At 34.4% G+C, this 16,389-nt stretch overlaps 1 protein-coding gene across 1 annotated transcript; it reads left to right on the forward strand.

The window, feature by feature from the left end:
- The first annotated feature begins 463 nt into the window (after nt 1–463).
- LOC146135563 (bifunctional purine biosynthesis protein ATIC-like) lies at nt 464–14,123 on the forward strand. Its single transcript, XM_083395956.1, has 17 exons — nt 464–601; nt 724–850; nt 1,226–1,369; nt 1,579–1,667; nt 2,165–2,316; nt 2,724–2,874; nt 3,873–3,998; nt 4,359–4,466; nt 4,918–5,003; nt 5,194–5,283; nt 5,469–5,597; nt 7,301–7,393; nt 7,944–8,017; nt 8,566–8,674; nt 9,439–9,498; nt 10,444–10,539; nt 13,683–14,123. Exons 1-17 carry the CDS (start codon nt 577–579, stop codon nt 13,800–13,802), a joined length of 1,779 nt encoding a protein of 592 aa, XP_083252082.1. The 5' UTR covers nt 464–576; the 3' UTR covers nt 13,803–14,123.
- Nucleotides 14,124–16,389: the final 2,266 nt, after the last annotated feature.

Here is a 16,389-nt window from a genome sequence, read left to right on the forward strand (position 1 = left end):
TCACGTACAATAGTGAAAGAGCGCCCTTAAATTTTACATTATTTAAGCAGCTTCAAATTGCGTAGCTGTAATAAAGACATTTTTAGTTTAAATTAAAAAAATACTTCTGTAAATTAGTGTTCATAATCTATTATGCATTTAGAAGCAAACTCATTTATTTTTGTTAGAGTTTTTATCTTTGTGTAATATAAACTGCTTTGATTGGTTTTTCGGCGCTGGTCTAGAATCCTACCTCAGTTATTAAATCAACACACAAAATTTGAGTTAGGGTGCGAGTTAGCGTTTGAGGGGTGTGGGTGGGCCAAGTATTAGTATATTCTTTATTAAATAATAATACTTGACCAACCCAAATAATGTTTGTTGTCATAGGATTCTAGACCAGCGCCGGTTTTTCTTATCTTGAATTTTATTTCGCTTCTTTACTAAGCACTACCACCAATCATTTAGCAGAAACTGTTTATCTTTCAGATTTTGAGTTTCAGATTTGACTACAGCATTGAATACATTTTAGTAGATTAAAGCATCAGTAAAGTAAATTGAACTCTTGTTTAAAAAAACTCTAAACAGAACTCTACTATGGGTACCAACAAAAATCTCATGGGTAAATATGTAATTTTTTTTGGTTTTAGTTTTTTTTGTTTGGTTTTACATTTTTGTTTAATTTTCCATATGAAACTCATGACAGTTTATTGGTCAATTTAATTCCATTTTTATTATTTATAGCAATTTTGAGCGTATCTAACAAGTTGGGCCTAGAAAAGTTTGCAGAGCGCTTACAAAAACTTGGCATAAACCTAATTGCATCAGGTGGAACCGCAAATGCAATCAGGGCAACTGGATTAAATGTTCGGTGAGTGACCTGCAGTGCATTTTATAAAAAATAATAATATTTAAAAAGACATTTGGAAATTTTTGTTGACTTATGTGAAATGCTTGTTTAGTCTCATAAAAAATTAAATATAATCATTTTTCAAGGATTGGCTTTAGTCATTGTTATAAACCAGCAACTTGTGACAGACTATTTGCCAAGGCTAGCTACAACTACATAAACAGCAACAGGCTATGTTTTGAAAGGCCAAAAAATGTAAAGCATTTTGGAATTAATATAAGCACATAATTTTGTTATGATATGTTCTAAACTGTCACCAATAAAAATTAAAGATACCTTCTAACTAGGCAATCAATGTGAATACTAACTGTAATAGATTTTCTGTTTATTATCAAGGGATGTAAGTGACGTAACTGGAGCGCCGGAAATGTTAAAAGGCCGGGTGAAGACCCTTCATCCCGCTGTCCATGCTGGTATCCTAGCAACCAAGTCGTCATCCGATGAATGCGACATGCAAAAACAAGATTTCAAGTATATCCAGTAAGCAAAATTTTCAACAAAATCTATTGCGATGTTCATTTAACCAATGAAGCTGTTTGATACATTTACATAAACAGCTGTGAATAACAAATAGCAAGTATTTATCTTTTTTATACAAACTTGGCCGCATTTTGTTAGTTTATAAGTTATTTATATTTGGTAAATTTAATATTTTTTTTACATGCAATTTGTTCATAAAATTTTTTTAGATTAGTGGTTTGCAATCTTTACCCATTTGAGGAAACAATAAAGCAAAGTGAAATTACAGTTGATAAAGCAATTGAACAAATTGATATAGGTAAGATAAAATATTGTTTGTTAAAGTAAAATCTTCAGCAAGCTTGCTATGCAAACCTTTTGATTTTTTGCACCGAAGAAAAATTTCTGAAGATTGATATATCAGTTAAATAATAACATACGCCGAAATTCTAGTTCTGATTATTGATAAGTAAATTTTGATTGTTATTTTTGCTATTTTATTATTATGAAAATAAAGCTGTTTCTTAAAACAAACAAATTTCCTAGGTTTTTGAGACTTCCAAGATTTGCTGACATTTTTACGGTGGCTGATTTAGCAGTAATATTAAATAGGTAGATAAACTGAAAGTAATTTATGTTCAATTTATTATATTCATCATTACTGTATTTCAGGTATATATAAAAAAACATCAGTTATCAGCTATCGATTGGTTTTGGTCCAAATAAGTGATATCAGGCCATCTCTTCTATCTACCAAATTAGACCTGTAGCCTAATTAATATCTGTGTCGCTACAAGTTTTGTCTCAACCCTATAGGCGGAGTCACTCTTCTTCGGTCTGCTGCCAAGAATCACGCTCTTGTTACTGTTGTTTGCGACCCTGGAGATTATGACATGGTAGCGGACGAGTTGGAGTCATCAGAGACCTGTGAAACAAGTTTGGCAACTCGGCAACATTTAGCATTAAAGGTAGATTTTAAACAAGGGTTGTCATGGAGTTTGACCTTAGTACTAATTTCATACCCTGTATTTTGCTGTTGTCCTACTCTAAAGAGTCTACTGCCCTGCAGCATACTCACTTTGGTCTATTCGATCTAAGAATACAAGGTTAAACAACTTAACAGTATTGCAGAATGCTGGCTATTTGCTGACTATGTCAACCAAGGACTGAGCCAGAAAACCAAAGAACATAGTGCAAAAAAAATAAAAGAAAAAAAAAAAATTAATTTTGGAATTTTTTTAAAAACTTATAAACCGTTTTTGTGTTTCCAGTTTGCTCTCTAATATGGATATTATATAATCTTACTGTTTCGGAAGTCTTGTCTGGCACTAAGCGCAGATGAACTTAAAATGTTTTTAATCCCTTATTTTTGCAGGCATTCAGTCACACTGCAAACTACGATGCGGTAATATCTGATTTCATGAGAAAGCAGTTTCACGTTTCTCAGCTACCCCTGAGATATGGCATGAACCCACACCAAAAACCAGCACAAGTATTTTCCAAGAAAGGAGATTTACCATTCAAAGGTTAATATATGTAGCAATTTCTTTTAGATTTCATGAATGTAAAATTCAGGTTCTAACTTAAAAAAATATTTTGTAAGTTAAGAATATATTAATATATATATTTAAAACAATTTTAATATTTTAGTAAAGAGTAATTCATTTAAATGATTTTTGTTTTATTTTGATGTTTTTTTGACCAGGGTTCATCAAACTATTTTTTATCAAGGTATAGAGTACTGTATAACAGTATAAATGATAATTGTAAACACGATATAAAATATAATGTTGATTTATAGTCAGACTTTTAATATTAGTAACAAATAGTTATTTTTTGTTATTTTTTAAAATTGCTGTTTTGTTAAATTTTTCTATACATTGAAAACTAAATTTTAGCATCATAAGGGCAATATACTTAGAAATGTAAAAAATGAAACACTTTAAAATAACAATAGACCAAGAATGTGAGCCTATATTCAGACTTGAACAACTAGATTTATTTTAGCTTTTTAAAATTAGATTAGAATTAAAATTAGAGCATTTTAGTTTTTCCAAATTAGATTAGAATTAGAATTAGATCGTTTTGAGTTTTTTTTCAAATTAGATTAGAATTAGAATTATCGAATTCCTAAAAAATCAAATTTCAACTAGAATTTGAACTAGAATCACATTTAGTTTTACAACCAATTTAATTTAATCACAGTTTATTCTTATAAGAACGTGAATGGTAAATATGTGTGTGCTAATTTTTATGCTTTTTAGCTCGTAAAAATTACATGCAAGTCGTTCCAACCAGAAAATTTTAATTGAAATTATGTGTTTGAACTGAGAGACTAAAAATGCCGTTGGACAAAGTAGCATTTTTGCTAAAATCCAAATTAGATTAGAACTAGAATTAGAGCTAACAAGCAATTCACAAATTAGATTAGAATTAGAATTATCTAGTTGTCCAAGTCTGCCTATATTATTGTTCTAACACGTCTTTACATCTTTGTAACATGTTCTATTGTTGTGAAATTTAGTGAAGGGTGGTTCACCGGGCTTTATTAACCTGTGTGACGCCCTAAATGCATGGCAACTTGTACGTGAGCTGAAGACGGCCACTGGACTGCCGTCTGCTGCTTCATTCAAACATGTCAGCCCCGCAGGTATACTTTTCTTAGGTGGTCATATTTTAATACCAAAAGCCTTTTTACACGATTTTTGTTCATATATAGCAAGGGTGTTTGTATTGTATTGTTAGTAACACTTTTGAAAGATAAAGGCTAAAAGTATGCCTTTTTGCACTCCAAGAAAACATTTTTTTGGTTTCTGTGCAGCCAAAAAGCTAAGGGTGAATGACCCCCACAAATTATTTGCCAAAATAATCTTGATAAATGCCATTATATGGAGAAATGTGATTTTTTTCTTACCACCGACCCTATTTAGATAAGATTTAAAAATTGCCTGTAAATTATGGTTTAATGTACAATTTTTTCACACAAAAAACTCTTTTTTGCTTTTGTCAGGTGCCGCAGTCGGGTCCCCCTTAACCCGAGACCAATCCAAGCTGTGTATGGTTGAAGACCTGTACGACGATCTTTCTCCACAAGCAATTGCGTATGCCAGGGCTAGAGGTAATGTTGCATTTTGATTTCCATCAGCTTAAACCATTTTACTTTGTTTTTGCATCTTTTTTACCATGTGAGCCCGTGGTTTGCATGGTGTATTGACTATATGCATGAAGTCAAACCATCACCAACAAATAAAATAATAAATATTTAAGAGGTAAATTCAGGTACACCATTTCCATTTGCATATCTTCGTTTTTTTTTAAGGTTTTTTTTTTCAGTATGCTTTCTAATATTGTTTTTTTCATTCAGGATTATTTCACAATTGATATTTTATTTTTTTTCGTACTATGACAAACTGAATTTGTAAAAAGAGAAGAAATTTCCTCGCCCTCACAGGCTAATAACGACAATGAGTACAAGTTGAACTATATTCTTTACTTATACTTTCCTGTCTCAACCAAAATGAGTCATTTATCATTTTACCATTTTTTACCTGTAGCTTTGTTTTTTCTAGGTGCTGACAGAATGTCTTCCTTTGGCGATTTTATTGCGCTTTCCAATGTATGTGATGTAGTCACTGCACGCATTATTTCGAGAGAGGTAAGTTTTGTAAACTATTTTTAATTTACAGCACTATGCTGTCTTGTTTACAGATGCAACTAGTATTACAGTATTTTGGATTACAAATTAATTAATTATTAGCTAGATCTGAAAAAAAATGATATATTTTTCGTTGTAGTCGCATTAGTTGCTGTCAATAACCTACTATGCCAACTAAACGTTTTTTTAGGTTTCAGATGGCATTATTGCCCCTGGTTATGAACCCAAAGCGCTCGAAATATTATCAAAAAAGAAATCTGGAAAGTACTGTATTCTCGAGGTAATGTTTTTGTTAGAAATTTGCTATTTATGTCTGCTAATTTCGATAGTTTGCTTTCAAGCTAGTGAGCTATGCTGGAGTTTTATACTCGTTTCTCTGCTCTTTATACATGTCAATGTGTTTGGTAAACACCAATACATGAATTTAAAAGTTCCTACTTGATTTCTGTTTCCTTGCTATGTTAGATGGATGTTGATTATGAACCGGATGAAATGGAATCCAGGACTATATTTGGAGTTGAAATTCAGCAGAAACGAAACAACGCTGTCATCAACAAAGAGTCTATATGCAACGTTGTTTCGCAACGAAAAGATGTAGGTTGACTGTAATTTCTTTAACCACTTTTTTAATTGACAAAACTTTGTTATAAAAAACCTTCAGCAAGAAAAAAAAAGTTTAAATTCAACTATAGACAAATTAATTTACGGTTGACAAGCTTTCGCGTAACCGTACATTATCTGGAAAAAAACAAAAAAAACAAAGACTGCTACAGATAGGGCTACCATATTTTCTGCACCCAAAAAGAGGACATTTTTTTGCAGGCAAGTAAAACCAAAGTAGAACTGTTACATTTGAGTTTAATGGCGATGTCTTACGCTGATTTTCGGGTTGTTTGGTTGTTTTGGGTTCTCGGATTAATTTTCGATAGGAAATTTGATGTTGTTGCGAGGGCGATGATTTTGCTGTTGGCGGCTGCGAAGAGAGTTTGAGTGAATAATCACACAGCTTTGATTTATTATTGGGCCGTTTTATTTGTGAGGTTCGGTTGCAATTTTTCTGGCGCAATGTTTGCAATAACAATCAAGAAGGTAGGGCTGGTTGGGCAATTTGTTGAAAAACGTTTTTTAAACCAGCAATTCATATTTTTTTATGGTTACAGTAATTTTTTGGAAAATAAATAAACGTCTCGCTTAAAAGTCGTGTTGAAAGTATAAGCAACTAACTCGAAATGCGAAAAAAGAGGACATTTGGACATTTTCGAGCGTCCTCGGAGGACCATTCACTTTACTTTAGAAAAGAAGACAAATTCTTCAAAAAGAGAACATATGGTAGGCCTAGCTACCGATCAAGCTAAATATTGAACACATCCGATATAAGGCTTAGTACGTAGATTCTGAGTTGTTAGATCTTTGTTGTTAATACCACAATAATATCTGTTAGTCAAAGTGAAGGGTAAAGTCAACCTGATGATTTTTTTAAATGCCATTGCTAACGCGTGTAAACATACCACATTATCATTTTTTTCAATTTCACCTCTCAAAAGGTAAACGTCAAATGGAAGGACGAGGATTTTATAGTACGTTTAAGCCCCGTTAGTTAGTCCTATTAATCATGTCATTTTTCTAAGACGCGCAAATATCGCAAGATTGGATAAAAAAAAACTGTACCTTTTTCGACCAGAGCTCGAACCATTTACGTGGTTGGCCTACTTTTCCAGGGAATTCATTTAAACGGGCAATTCATAGTAACGTGTAATCTGTAAAACAAATAAAACAGAAAGAGCTCAGTGGCTAACCGGTTTTGACCAATTCTCCGCAACGTGTTTTTACGTCGCACCCTAACAGCGAAGATTTTTTATTATTTTCTTGTCCTAATTTTGCTCCGTAAGGTATTTCAACTTAACTCAGTTTATTTCCTACGCTTGCTTCAGTGATCAGTATTCGCTTCTAATAAAACGGTATTCAAATGTTGAAACCTGAATAAAATATTTTATTTTTAATTAAATAAATTGTCTTTCGGAAAACCAACCAAGATAAACTTATACTGTGCCAATTGAGAGTCTGTGGGTATGATGTTCCGAGTTTTCGCTTTGGCATTAAGGATAAAACCTTAAGTGTTTAATCTTCGGGTTTGGACTCGCTAATAGTCTGAAAGTTTTTTTTTTTTTTTTTTTTAGTTAAAAATTGAATAAAATAACTTAATATTATAGCCAATAGATAACACAGAAACAATTCGCTGTATTTATTGTAAGCATTTTGTATGAGGTGCTTAACCCAGCAAAACTGGTGTCTTTCAGCTGCCGGAATCAGCGGTCCGTGACCTTATTGTAGCAAGCATCGCGCTGAAATACACACAATCAAACTCCGTTTGCTACGCGGCTGATGGACAGGTAAGTTTCAAATGTCCAAGTCTACCCTCATTGTTGTTTGTGCGGCAATACTACCGCAACCTGGAACAAGAGTTTAATGTTTGTCGCATTCTGGACTCTTTTTTTTGGAAACGGCCGAAGCCTTGCATGTTCATACACGAACCCTTGACATCCGACAGATTTCGGCTGTTATTTAGAATGTATTGACACGCGTGATGGTGTTTTTAGCCCGTATTTTTTGACTAGAGATATTCCCACTTAAAAATACACTCCTGTGTACATACGACTTTTAATACGTAGGTTAAAACTAACCTAGCTCCAACCATACTTTAATGCGCCGTGTATTTTTTTTCTTTTGTAATAAAATATGTTATACCATGTTACATTTTACGTGGGTTCTTTTTTGGTGATTTCCAATACCGTTCTGAAGTTAACCTTTAATTTCGTAGTTGTTCAATTGTTAAAACCTTATTCATCTATTGCTGCAAAAAAACATAGCAAATTATATGTTTGTTGAATCGTTCTCAGACTTTAACCAAGTTTGTCAATTGTTCACAATATATTGTTGCAGGTCATTGGAATAGGGGCCGGCCAGCAATCGAGAATACATTGCACACGATTGGCGGGGGACAAGGCTCAAAACTGGTTCGTTTTCTTATTCTTAAATGAACGTTAGAGTTCCAAAGGGCTGCCACAAAAATCTTTAAATGCATTTGGCTGTCTTTGGATTAATTTAATGTGGCTTAATAAAGTACTCTAGTAAAATCATTTTATAATATTTGCTATTGTGTTGATCATGATTTTGATGCTGTTTTCGAACTATATTTGAACATGTCAAGTTATCCAATTTTGGGTCTTTGAAAACCTTTTTAATTTTTTTTGTTTGTTTGAATTTATTTAAAAAATGTGTGGCAACCCTGCCTGCGGAATACGTTAAACGATTCTAGTTGAAACGTTTGGGAAAAAATGTGTTATATTGAATTTGTTTGTGAAAAATATTTCTTTTAATCTGTTTCCCATTTAAACCACCTTTTTAGATCTACTTTTAATTACAGATTTTGGACCTCGAGTCGTGATAATATACTTTGATTCCGAGAAACTATTGTTTTTAGTAATTTATAATGTTCTTGCGACTTAAGTTAGTGTTTAATATTTATTTATTTAACATTTTACCACAAATGTTTATTTTTCAGGTGGTTGCGCCAGCACCCTTATGTTCTCGGAATGAAGTTCAAGAAAGGAGTAAAAAGAGCCGAGATGTCAAACCTCATTGACGTTTACGTAAACGGAACGGTCGGACAGGTAAAAAAAATGCTTCTATCCGTACTCGGGGGTTCCATAAAGTCTTTTTAATCGTTAAATGTATTTCATTGTCGTTAATTTGATTTGCATGTTGAAAAGTCTTTAAAAAAATTTTTTTTTTTCGTCAAAAGAAGTTTCCGAATAGCATTTCTATTCGTTTTATCCTAGTTATTATTGTGTTTCTTGGCATTTGTACTGCTTTGTTTTCGTCGTTATACTCGTTAATAGTCTTTAAAATTATTTCATGAAAATATGTTGCAACCCTGATACTGCAATCTAGTGTCTTTTAAAACTGTAACTCCATTTCAATTTATAGTTCTGTGCGATATTTAAGGCAGCTATAAAGAAACCTTATGGAAATCGTTCGTCCGATACTTATTCACCCTAATCAGCTCGTTTAGCGTCTTATTTAGCTGGTTGTGTATTCGGTTCTGAACTTAAAATCACGCCCAGTTTACTATATTGCACCACTCTTAGGTCTTTTTTTTTAAATCGCAAAGGTTAAAAAAATGCATTTGCTAAAATCGAATACTCCCACGAAAACAGACATAAAGCCAAACAGATTTTTTTAAACGGCGAAATTTTTCTACTGCAAAACTAAACAATTTTAATGTATATATTTCCTTATGAGTGTGTTGGGTACATTACATATGAGTGTGTTGTGTGTACTAACGATTGTGTTATTTTCTTACCAAACAAAACCCTGTTATAACATTACGTGAACTGGTTTAATGACCAACGTTTTTCCTTTTTATTCTGTTTAGGATATGGACGAACAAGTTTGGAGCGATTCCTTTGAGAAAGCACCAAATCAGCTCACACAGGTTAGACATAGCAAAAGGTGTTTTGTGATACTAAACTAAAAACTGCAAACCAATGGGCAATAATGGGATGTTAATCAAACCATTTTAATGTAAGTAATGCTATTTTTAGGGGGCTAAAATTAAAATCCGCAGAAAAATCATTTAAACAGGAATTCTCACCTGTAAGGGGCATTTTTAGGCTTTTAAAAGAAACAATTTTGCGATTTAGCTTCATAACCAACATGGCAAAATTGTTTAAACAGCAAATGCGCCGACCGACTAACGAGTACATTGTTGGATTTTTTACGTAAAATGCAAAAATGTTTTAATATTTAGAAATATGATTTGAACAGAAATTTGCTACATGATTTTTTTCGTCGCTGAAAACGTTTCATCTGATTGCGAAACACGGTTAAAGTGCGTACAATGGTTTTGTATCGCGTCACTGATACTACTCTGATATCGAACCATAACTATACCACTTTTGGTTGAACTTCGGCTCTGCTCGATTTTTTTAATTGTTCTGCTTCTGTTCTGTGTAATATTAATCAAAAAACAGCTCTTCTGGTAACTTTGCCAACGTTTCGGCAACCTATGAAAGTCGCCTTCGTCAAGGTGAATGACAGGGAACGAACATTACCATTACAAGAAGAGCTGTTTTTTTTATTATCATTACTATGCCTGGTAGCAACAGTTAAGACTGATTCACACTAGACGCGTTAACGTCTGGCGTCTAACGGCTAACGTCGTCCAGGTCACACATAACGCGTTGCCAGCGTTAACGTCAAATTTCCTCGCTTCTAACCAAAAGCGTCAAAGTTGAAATATTTCAACTTTTCCGCAACCGAAAGCGTTTTTTAAAAACGTTCTACGTTAACGCTAGACGCGTCTAGTGTGAACCAGCCTTTAATCAATTCTGTGTACATCTAAGTTTTAAGCAAACTTAAATTGGCACTTCGGTTTCAGACCGAGCGAAATGACTGGCTTTTAAAGATGAAGTCGGTCGCTTTAAGCTCCGATGCATTCTTTCCATTTCGGGACAACATTGACCGCGCTTACCAGGTAATTTTCGAGTGTTCTTTGATTTACTGTTCTAATTAAAGTCAGTCATATTATAAGGTGTTGATAGAGAGGTATTTCGCCGAAGGGGCTTGTTTAGTATATTTGTTTCAATTTGATGTCATTCGCGTCACTTATTTCCAAGGACGAAGATCTATCTTTTATATAAACAAATTGCTGAGCTTCGTTTTCTAAACTAAGTGTACTCCAGGGGTTAATCTCAAACTGGGTTCCGTGAACGTGTTTCGTGTTAATAAAGGGCATGTATGGCCGGCGCAATGGGATGTTCATATTTAACTTTTTTTTTAAAATGTATGTTTCCTGCTCGATTTCCCATTATGTGTCACATCAAAATAAGTTTTATAAGTTTTTAAAACAATCGGACAACATTTAGGGGCTCCGCAGACACCCCAAAGTTACCACACTAAAATTGCTAAAATCTGGGACTTTCCCTAACACGATACTGGAAGTTTTTCTTTAAAAACACAAAAACCTTTGAATTTTTAGATTAAACAATGGCAAGAAAGCATCACTAATCTATTTTGCAGTTTTTAGTAACTTAAAATGTATTCTTAAAGCCCCCAAATCCCTACTCCACACCATTTTTAGAGCTGTCATTTAATTTATCACATATATACCATAAAATATATTTTAACAATTGTTTATTATGAAAAGCAAAGTATTTTCATCAACAGTGGATAAAGATGGATTATAACAAAAGTATAACGATGTCATTGTTGAATTAATGTAAGAAGGAAACATCAATAAATGGCTTTTTTTTATTTTTTTAGCCAAGGTTTTTTTTAGAAAATCTGGGTATTATCGCCTGTGATCTTCAACTGCCTGTAACAAGCTTGCACGTTGCTGAGGATTGTCGCTTAATATAGCAGCATAATCAGTGTTTAATTTTAACCTTTCTTTCTGCGGCATCATTTCCAACTTCAACATTACATAAAGACTCGGTGTACCCATTATGAGGACCATGAATCGGGAGAATGCGTCGTCGGCCAATCACATTTTGATTAAGTAGCGTAAAAATAAACCAAAAATCTGTGCCGATCAAATCCTCTAAAGTGGTATAACTTTTAATTTTATGATGCAAAACTTGAATGCCTTGGTGAAATCTTCAGGTTTTGCAGTTGAAAGAAGTTTTCGGGCAATTGCTGCCTTTGTGTCCTTGGTCATTTGTGGGTGATTACTAAACAAGGAAAATGTGATAGTTTGTCTAGAAAAATAGCATCATTACCCATCTGTTCACACCACATAAACATTTTTGGCTTGATCTTCTTCTTCTTTTGTATGGACCTACTCCAAAGCTTTCACATTTCTGCAGTGATTTGAGTGCAGCTGGTACAAAGGGGCATTTCGAGGGTAGCCTTTGGTATTGTGGCTCCTCTAGGGCGAAGCTAGGCGGGCTGGATGCCTGCCAGGATCGGAATGTGAGTGTCCTGTCCAGATGCACGCCGAGGTATGTATTCTCGACGTGGAAATCCAAAGTTCTTTGATAGGTATTGACGGACAACACACGTTTAACTTCCTTGTTATTGAGGTGGACTAAGAGTTATCTCACACACTGCGCCATTTCCCTTCAGCATGCAAGATCGCCCAGTCATCAGCGTATGCTTGGAGACTGTGGCGGGCAGATCACTGTTATAAAAAAAAAAGATTAAACAGCAGAGGAGCCAGGACTGATCCCTGAGGCATGCCGTTTCTAAGGCGTCATAACCTGCTTTGATGGAGCCGTTGTTTGTGGTAAAACAAAGCTGCGATTGATCATGCTGACCATGTGTTTGTTAAAAATATTAAAGACTGATTAGGCTGCTATATTAAACGATAATCCTCAGCAACGTACAAGTTTGCTACAGGCTGTTGAAGATCACAGGCGGTCATACACAGGTTTTAAACAACTCGCTAAAATGTATTTTATTGTATATATGTGATAAATTAAATGACAACTCTAAAATTGGGGGTAGGGCTTTAGGGGCTTTAAGAATACATTTTATGTTAGATAAACTGGAAAATAGATTAGTGATGCTTTCTTGCCATTGTTTAATATAAAAATTCAAAGGTTTCTGTGTTTTCAAAGAAAAACGTACAGTATCGTGTTGGTGGAAGTCACAGATTTTAGCAATTTTAGTGTCGAAACTTTGGGGTGTTTGCGGAGCCCCTAAATGTTGTCCAATTGTTTTGAAAACTCCTGAAACTGATTTTTATGTGACACATAATGGGAAATCAAGCAGAAACCACAAATTTTCAAAAAAAAATTAAATCTGAACATCCCTAGGGCGCATACCGTTAAAATAGGTTAAGAATCCCTGGTATAGTGGACTAGTGGTACTCTGGGTTTATGAATTGAAATTTCCTTTTTTTCCCAGTGGTTAACATCAGAGGTGTGCACTGAGAAACCTTTTATATCTACCTCCGCAAAATAGGTATACAAATTTGATCACGGATCTCATCGACCTCATAAACTTTAACTGAAGCGCCGGCAACCTAAAATTCGTTAGTATTCAGTAATTCGAGGAAATGCTTACCCAAATTTATTAAACAAATTCCAGTTTTACAGCCACGGTTGCGAGGCCATATAGTCATATGCTAAAGCAGCTGATCGGCAAACTGTGGGCCTTTGAGCAATTTTACTGGGCCGCGGGCTAATTTTAACTAATTATTTTTCAGTTTTGTTATGTAGTTGTGGGCCGCGTGATAGCAGTACATTCACTGTACTGTATTATAAAAATGGTGCGGATAGGAGTTTTTTGTATTATTGCTCATTGCATAAAGGTTTTTTTTTAATTAATTGTTTTATGACGTCATTCGTTTCTTGTAGTGGGCCTTCAAACAGACCTTGAAAGAGCTTTTTGAGCCGCGACAAAAAAGTTTGCCAATCATTGTGGTTAAGCAAAGTTAGCGACAAGCCTACAACACATCAAGCAAAGCAGTGCACGTTATATTTAAATGCAAAAAAAAACTACTCGTCAAGAGTATTTGTGACGCGGGCCTAAAAGTAGCGCCTGCCGCGGGCTATATATTATTTAGCTTGTTGCACACCCCTGGTTTACATCAAAAGACGGCGACATGGCTAAAACATTTGTAAGTTCAAAGTGAAGTCCAATTTTTGTTAAAAGTGGAATCTAATTTTTTTTTAGAGTGGAGTCGAATACATTGCCAGTCCATCTGGATCTGCTCAGGACGACACCGTGCGGAAAGCTTGCGATGAAAAGGGGATTACCCTGGTCCACACCAACATGCGCCTGTTTCACCATTGAGACATGTTTTGCCTCGATAAACTAATTAGGTACAGCACCGCCGTGTATATATTACTCAACGCTTTGTTAAATGATTTGGTTATGTGCGTCGGTTATATATTATAGCCGTTTTTTTTTCTTTGGTATACAACCGTTTAAATCAAGCACCAGACAAACTATTTCCCATACTTTGGCCTTTTTTTTCTTTATTCGATTTACTTAATATCTTCACCATTGCAATAGTTTTTTTTTTAACTATCCGTCTAAAATTCATGCAAGAACTTAAAACTACATTTGCGAGACCGCAACTAATAAATCATCATTTTAACCCCCAACTGCCAACAACTGCCAACAATTGACCACATTACTTTACTCGATCGATTTTCACAAGAATGCTGCTCTACATTATGCACTTTTTATGCAATTTTCCAAGTGTTAGCCGACGTGAATGGTAAAACCGTTTTGCGTTCATAAAATGAACAGCCAAGTGTTGTACGCCTTCTCTGCAATTTTTACAAACTGTGTCAACCTTTTTCAATCTGTGTCAACCTTTTTCAAACTGTGTCAACCTTTTTTAAAGTTGTGCCAACCAAATTTTTTGCGTTATACTTCAGTGACCTTGTTTCAAAAACTCAGTGTATGTTTATTTTTTTTGTTTGTTTGTGTTTTTGCGTTCAAAAAAATGTCGCCCGTAGCATGTGTCTGTTGTAAATTTACCGCTGTACACGGGTAAAAAACAAATAAAATATTTAGTTGTACCTCAGATCTGCTTTGAACACAAAAAAACAGCAGAAATAGAGCTAAAAATGGTCGATCGGAACAAACTTGTAATATATAGCGTTGTGGTGACTATTATCCCTTTTGTATTCTCGGCAAACTTTCTTAAAATGAAGATAGGTCGTTTAGTTGCACTTTTTGTTTTAGAAATAGCATCATTAGTGAATCACATAGAACTTGTGCAAGAATAATACAATATTGAAGAGCGTTACATTTCTATCGTTTAGCTAATTTAAGTTTAAGAAATTCTTACTTCAATACGGCCTTTACATTCTCCATTTATGTGTTCATTAAAAAAAAACTAATAGTGTTGACGCAAAACGCAAAACAAAAAGTTATGTTAAAATGTTCTTTAAACGAGCTAATCATACTGCAAACCGTCCCAAAAGAGGAAATTAACTGTAAGTAAACCCGCCTACAAATATACCGCCATATTTCGGCGAAAAATGTTGTGCAACACTCGAGCCGTGTGGTATTATCGTTAACTATAATATAGTTTATTGTTTTGCAAGTTCAAGGATAGGATGTTGTTTGTACAACGAGTAGCTACTTATTATATCTATTAACTGACTTTAAAGCTTGGTAGCATACCGCAGTGTTGTAACTTAGGACAATAATTGTACATAAAACAGTTTGCTTGTTTTTTTTTGACTTTTTATTGCTCATAGACTAATGCTACTCGGACGAGTTTACCAGTTTTGATGGTTTAATTTTTATGACATGGATTTGACTTAATTTTGACTTTAGGCAACCGATGACTTGGACTCGGATTTGACTTGTTAAGTAATCAAAAGGCTACGTGACTTGGACTAAAGTCATTTTACGAATGACTTGACTGGGACTTTAAGTCATTTCAAACTGACTTGTCTACAATACTGGCCAAAAGCCATCACCGTGTTTAAAAATGTACATGTTGTCTGACAGTTTTTTTGTTGCTGTTGTTACCGGTACATTGCGCAAAAAGACGCACTCGTAAAATGTGTGCACCTTATAAAACTTAAAAATATATGTTTGCGCAATGACAATCCCAACATTGATTTCGTTTTTTGATGTTAAGCTCGTAAATAATCGGATATGCTTGTGGTAGACTTGTAGTAAAGTGATGTGCTACGCGTTCCCTTACTTAAAGAAAGGCTAAAACCTAGAACTGGCTGTCTTTTTTCCTGCAGCGTAGCCAGCTGACGGCTGATCAATCGTCATAACAGTCACTAGATGCAGATCGTTAGCTGTACAGTGTACTGTAAACAGACAACTAGGTTGTGTTCAGCTTTTATACATTAGGTTAGGTCCTAACCTTAGGATAATAGAGCTTTTTAGTTAACCTCAATTAGATTACAATGAGGCTACGAGATTGGCAAAAAGCTGAAAGTTGATCAAACATCTGTGCATAAGAATTACCTTCAATATATTCACAATCAATTTTAATAATATCGCATTTTTTCATAGCAATGCCAATGTGAATGTTGGAGATTAGCCCACCAAGATTTAGACTTTTTTATCTACATGTCTGAAAATGTGTGCCATTTCTGACTGCCAAAGGATACATGACATTTTTGTTAATCTAAATTCAGAAGCTTGTTTTCTAACAATATGCTAATCAAAATCAGTTCGTTTGATTGATTTACAAAGGGTGTTGAGTATAAACAAAGTCAAACGTTATTCGTAACTAGAAAACACATTTAGCCATGCGTTTGCCTTACGTTACATTTTATCTAGTAGGCGTAGGCCTACTGTTTTTTTTAATACAAGTCTATTTAGAACTGTAGCCTGTGACACGGTTGGTTAAACAAACGTTGAAGAAGTTTTCGTTTCCAACGTAACATATGGCAAG

This window comes from Ascidiella aspersa, chromosome 8 (assembly GCF_963924565.1).
Source record: "Ascidiella aspersa chromosome 8, kaAscAspe10.2, whole genome shotgun sequence".
Taxonomy (NCBI): Eukaryota; Metazoa; Chordata; class Ascidiacea; order Phlebobranchia; family Ascidiidae; genus Ascidiella; species Ascidiella aspersa.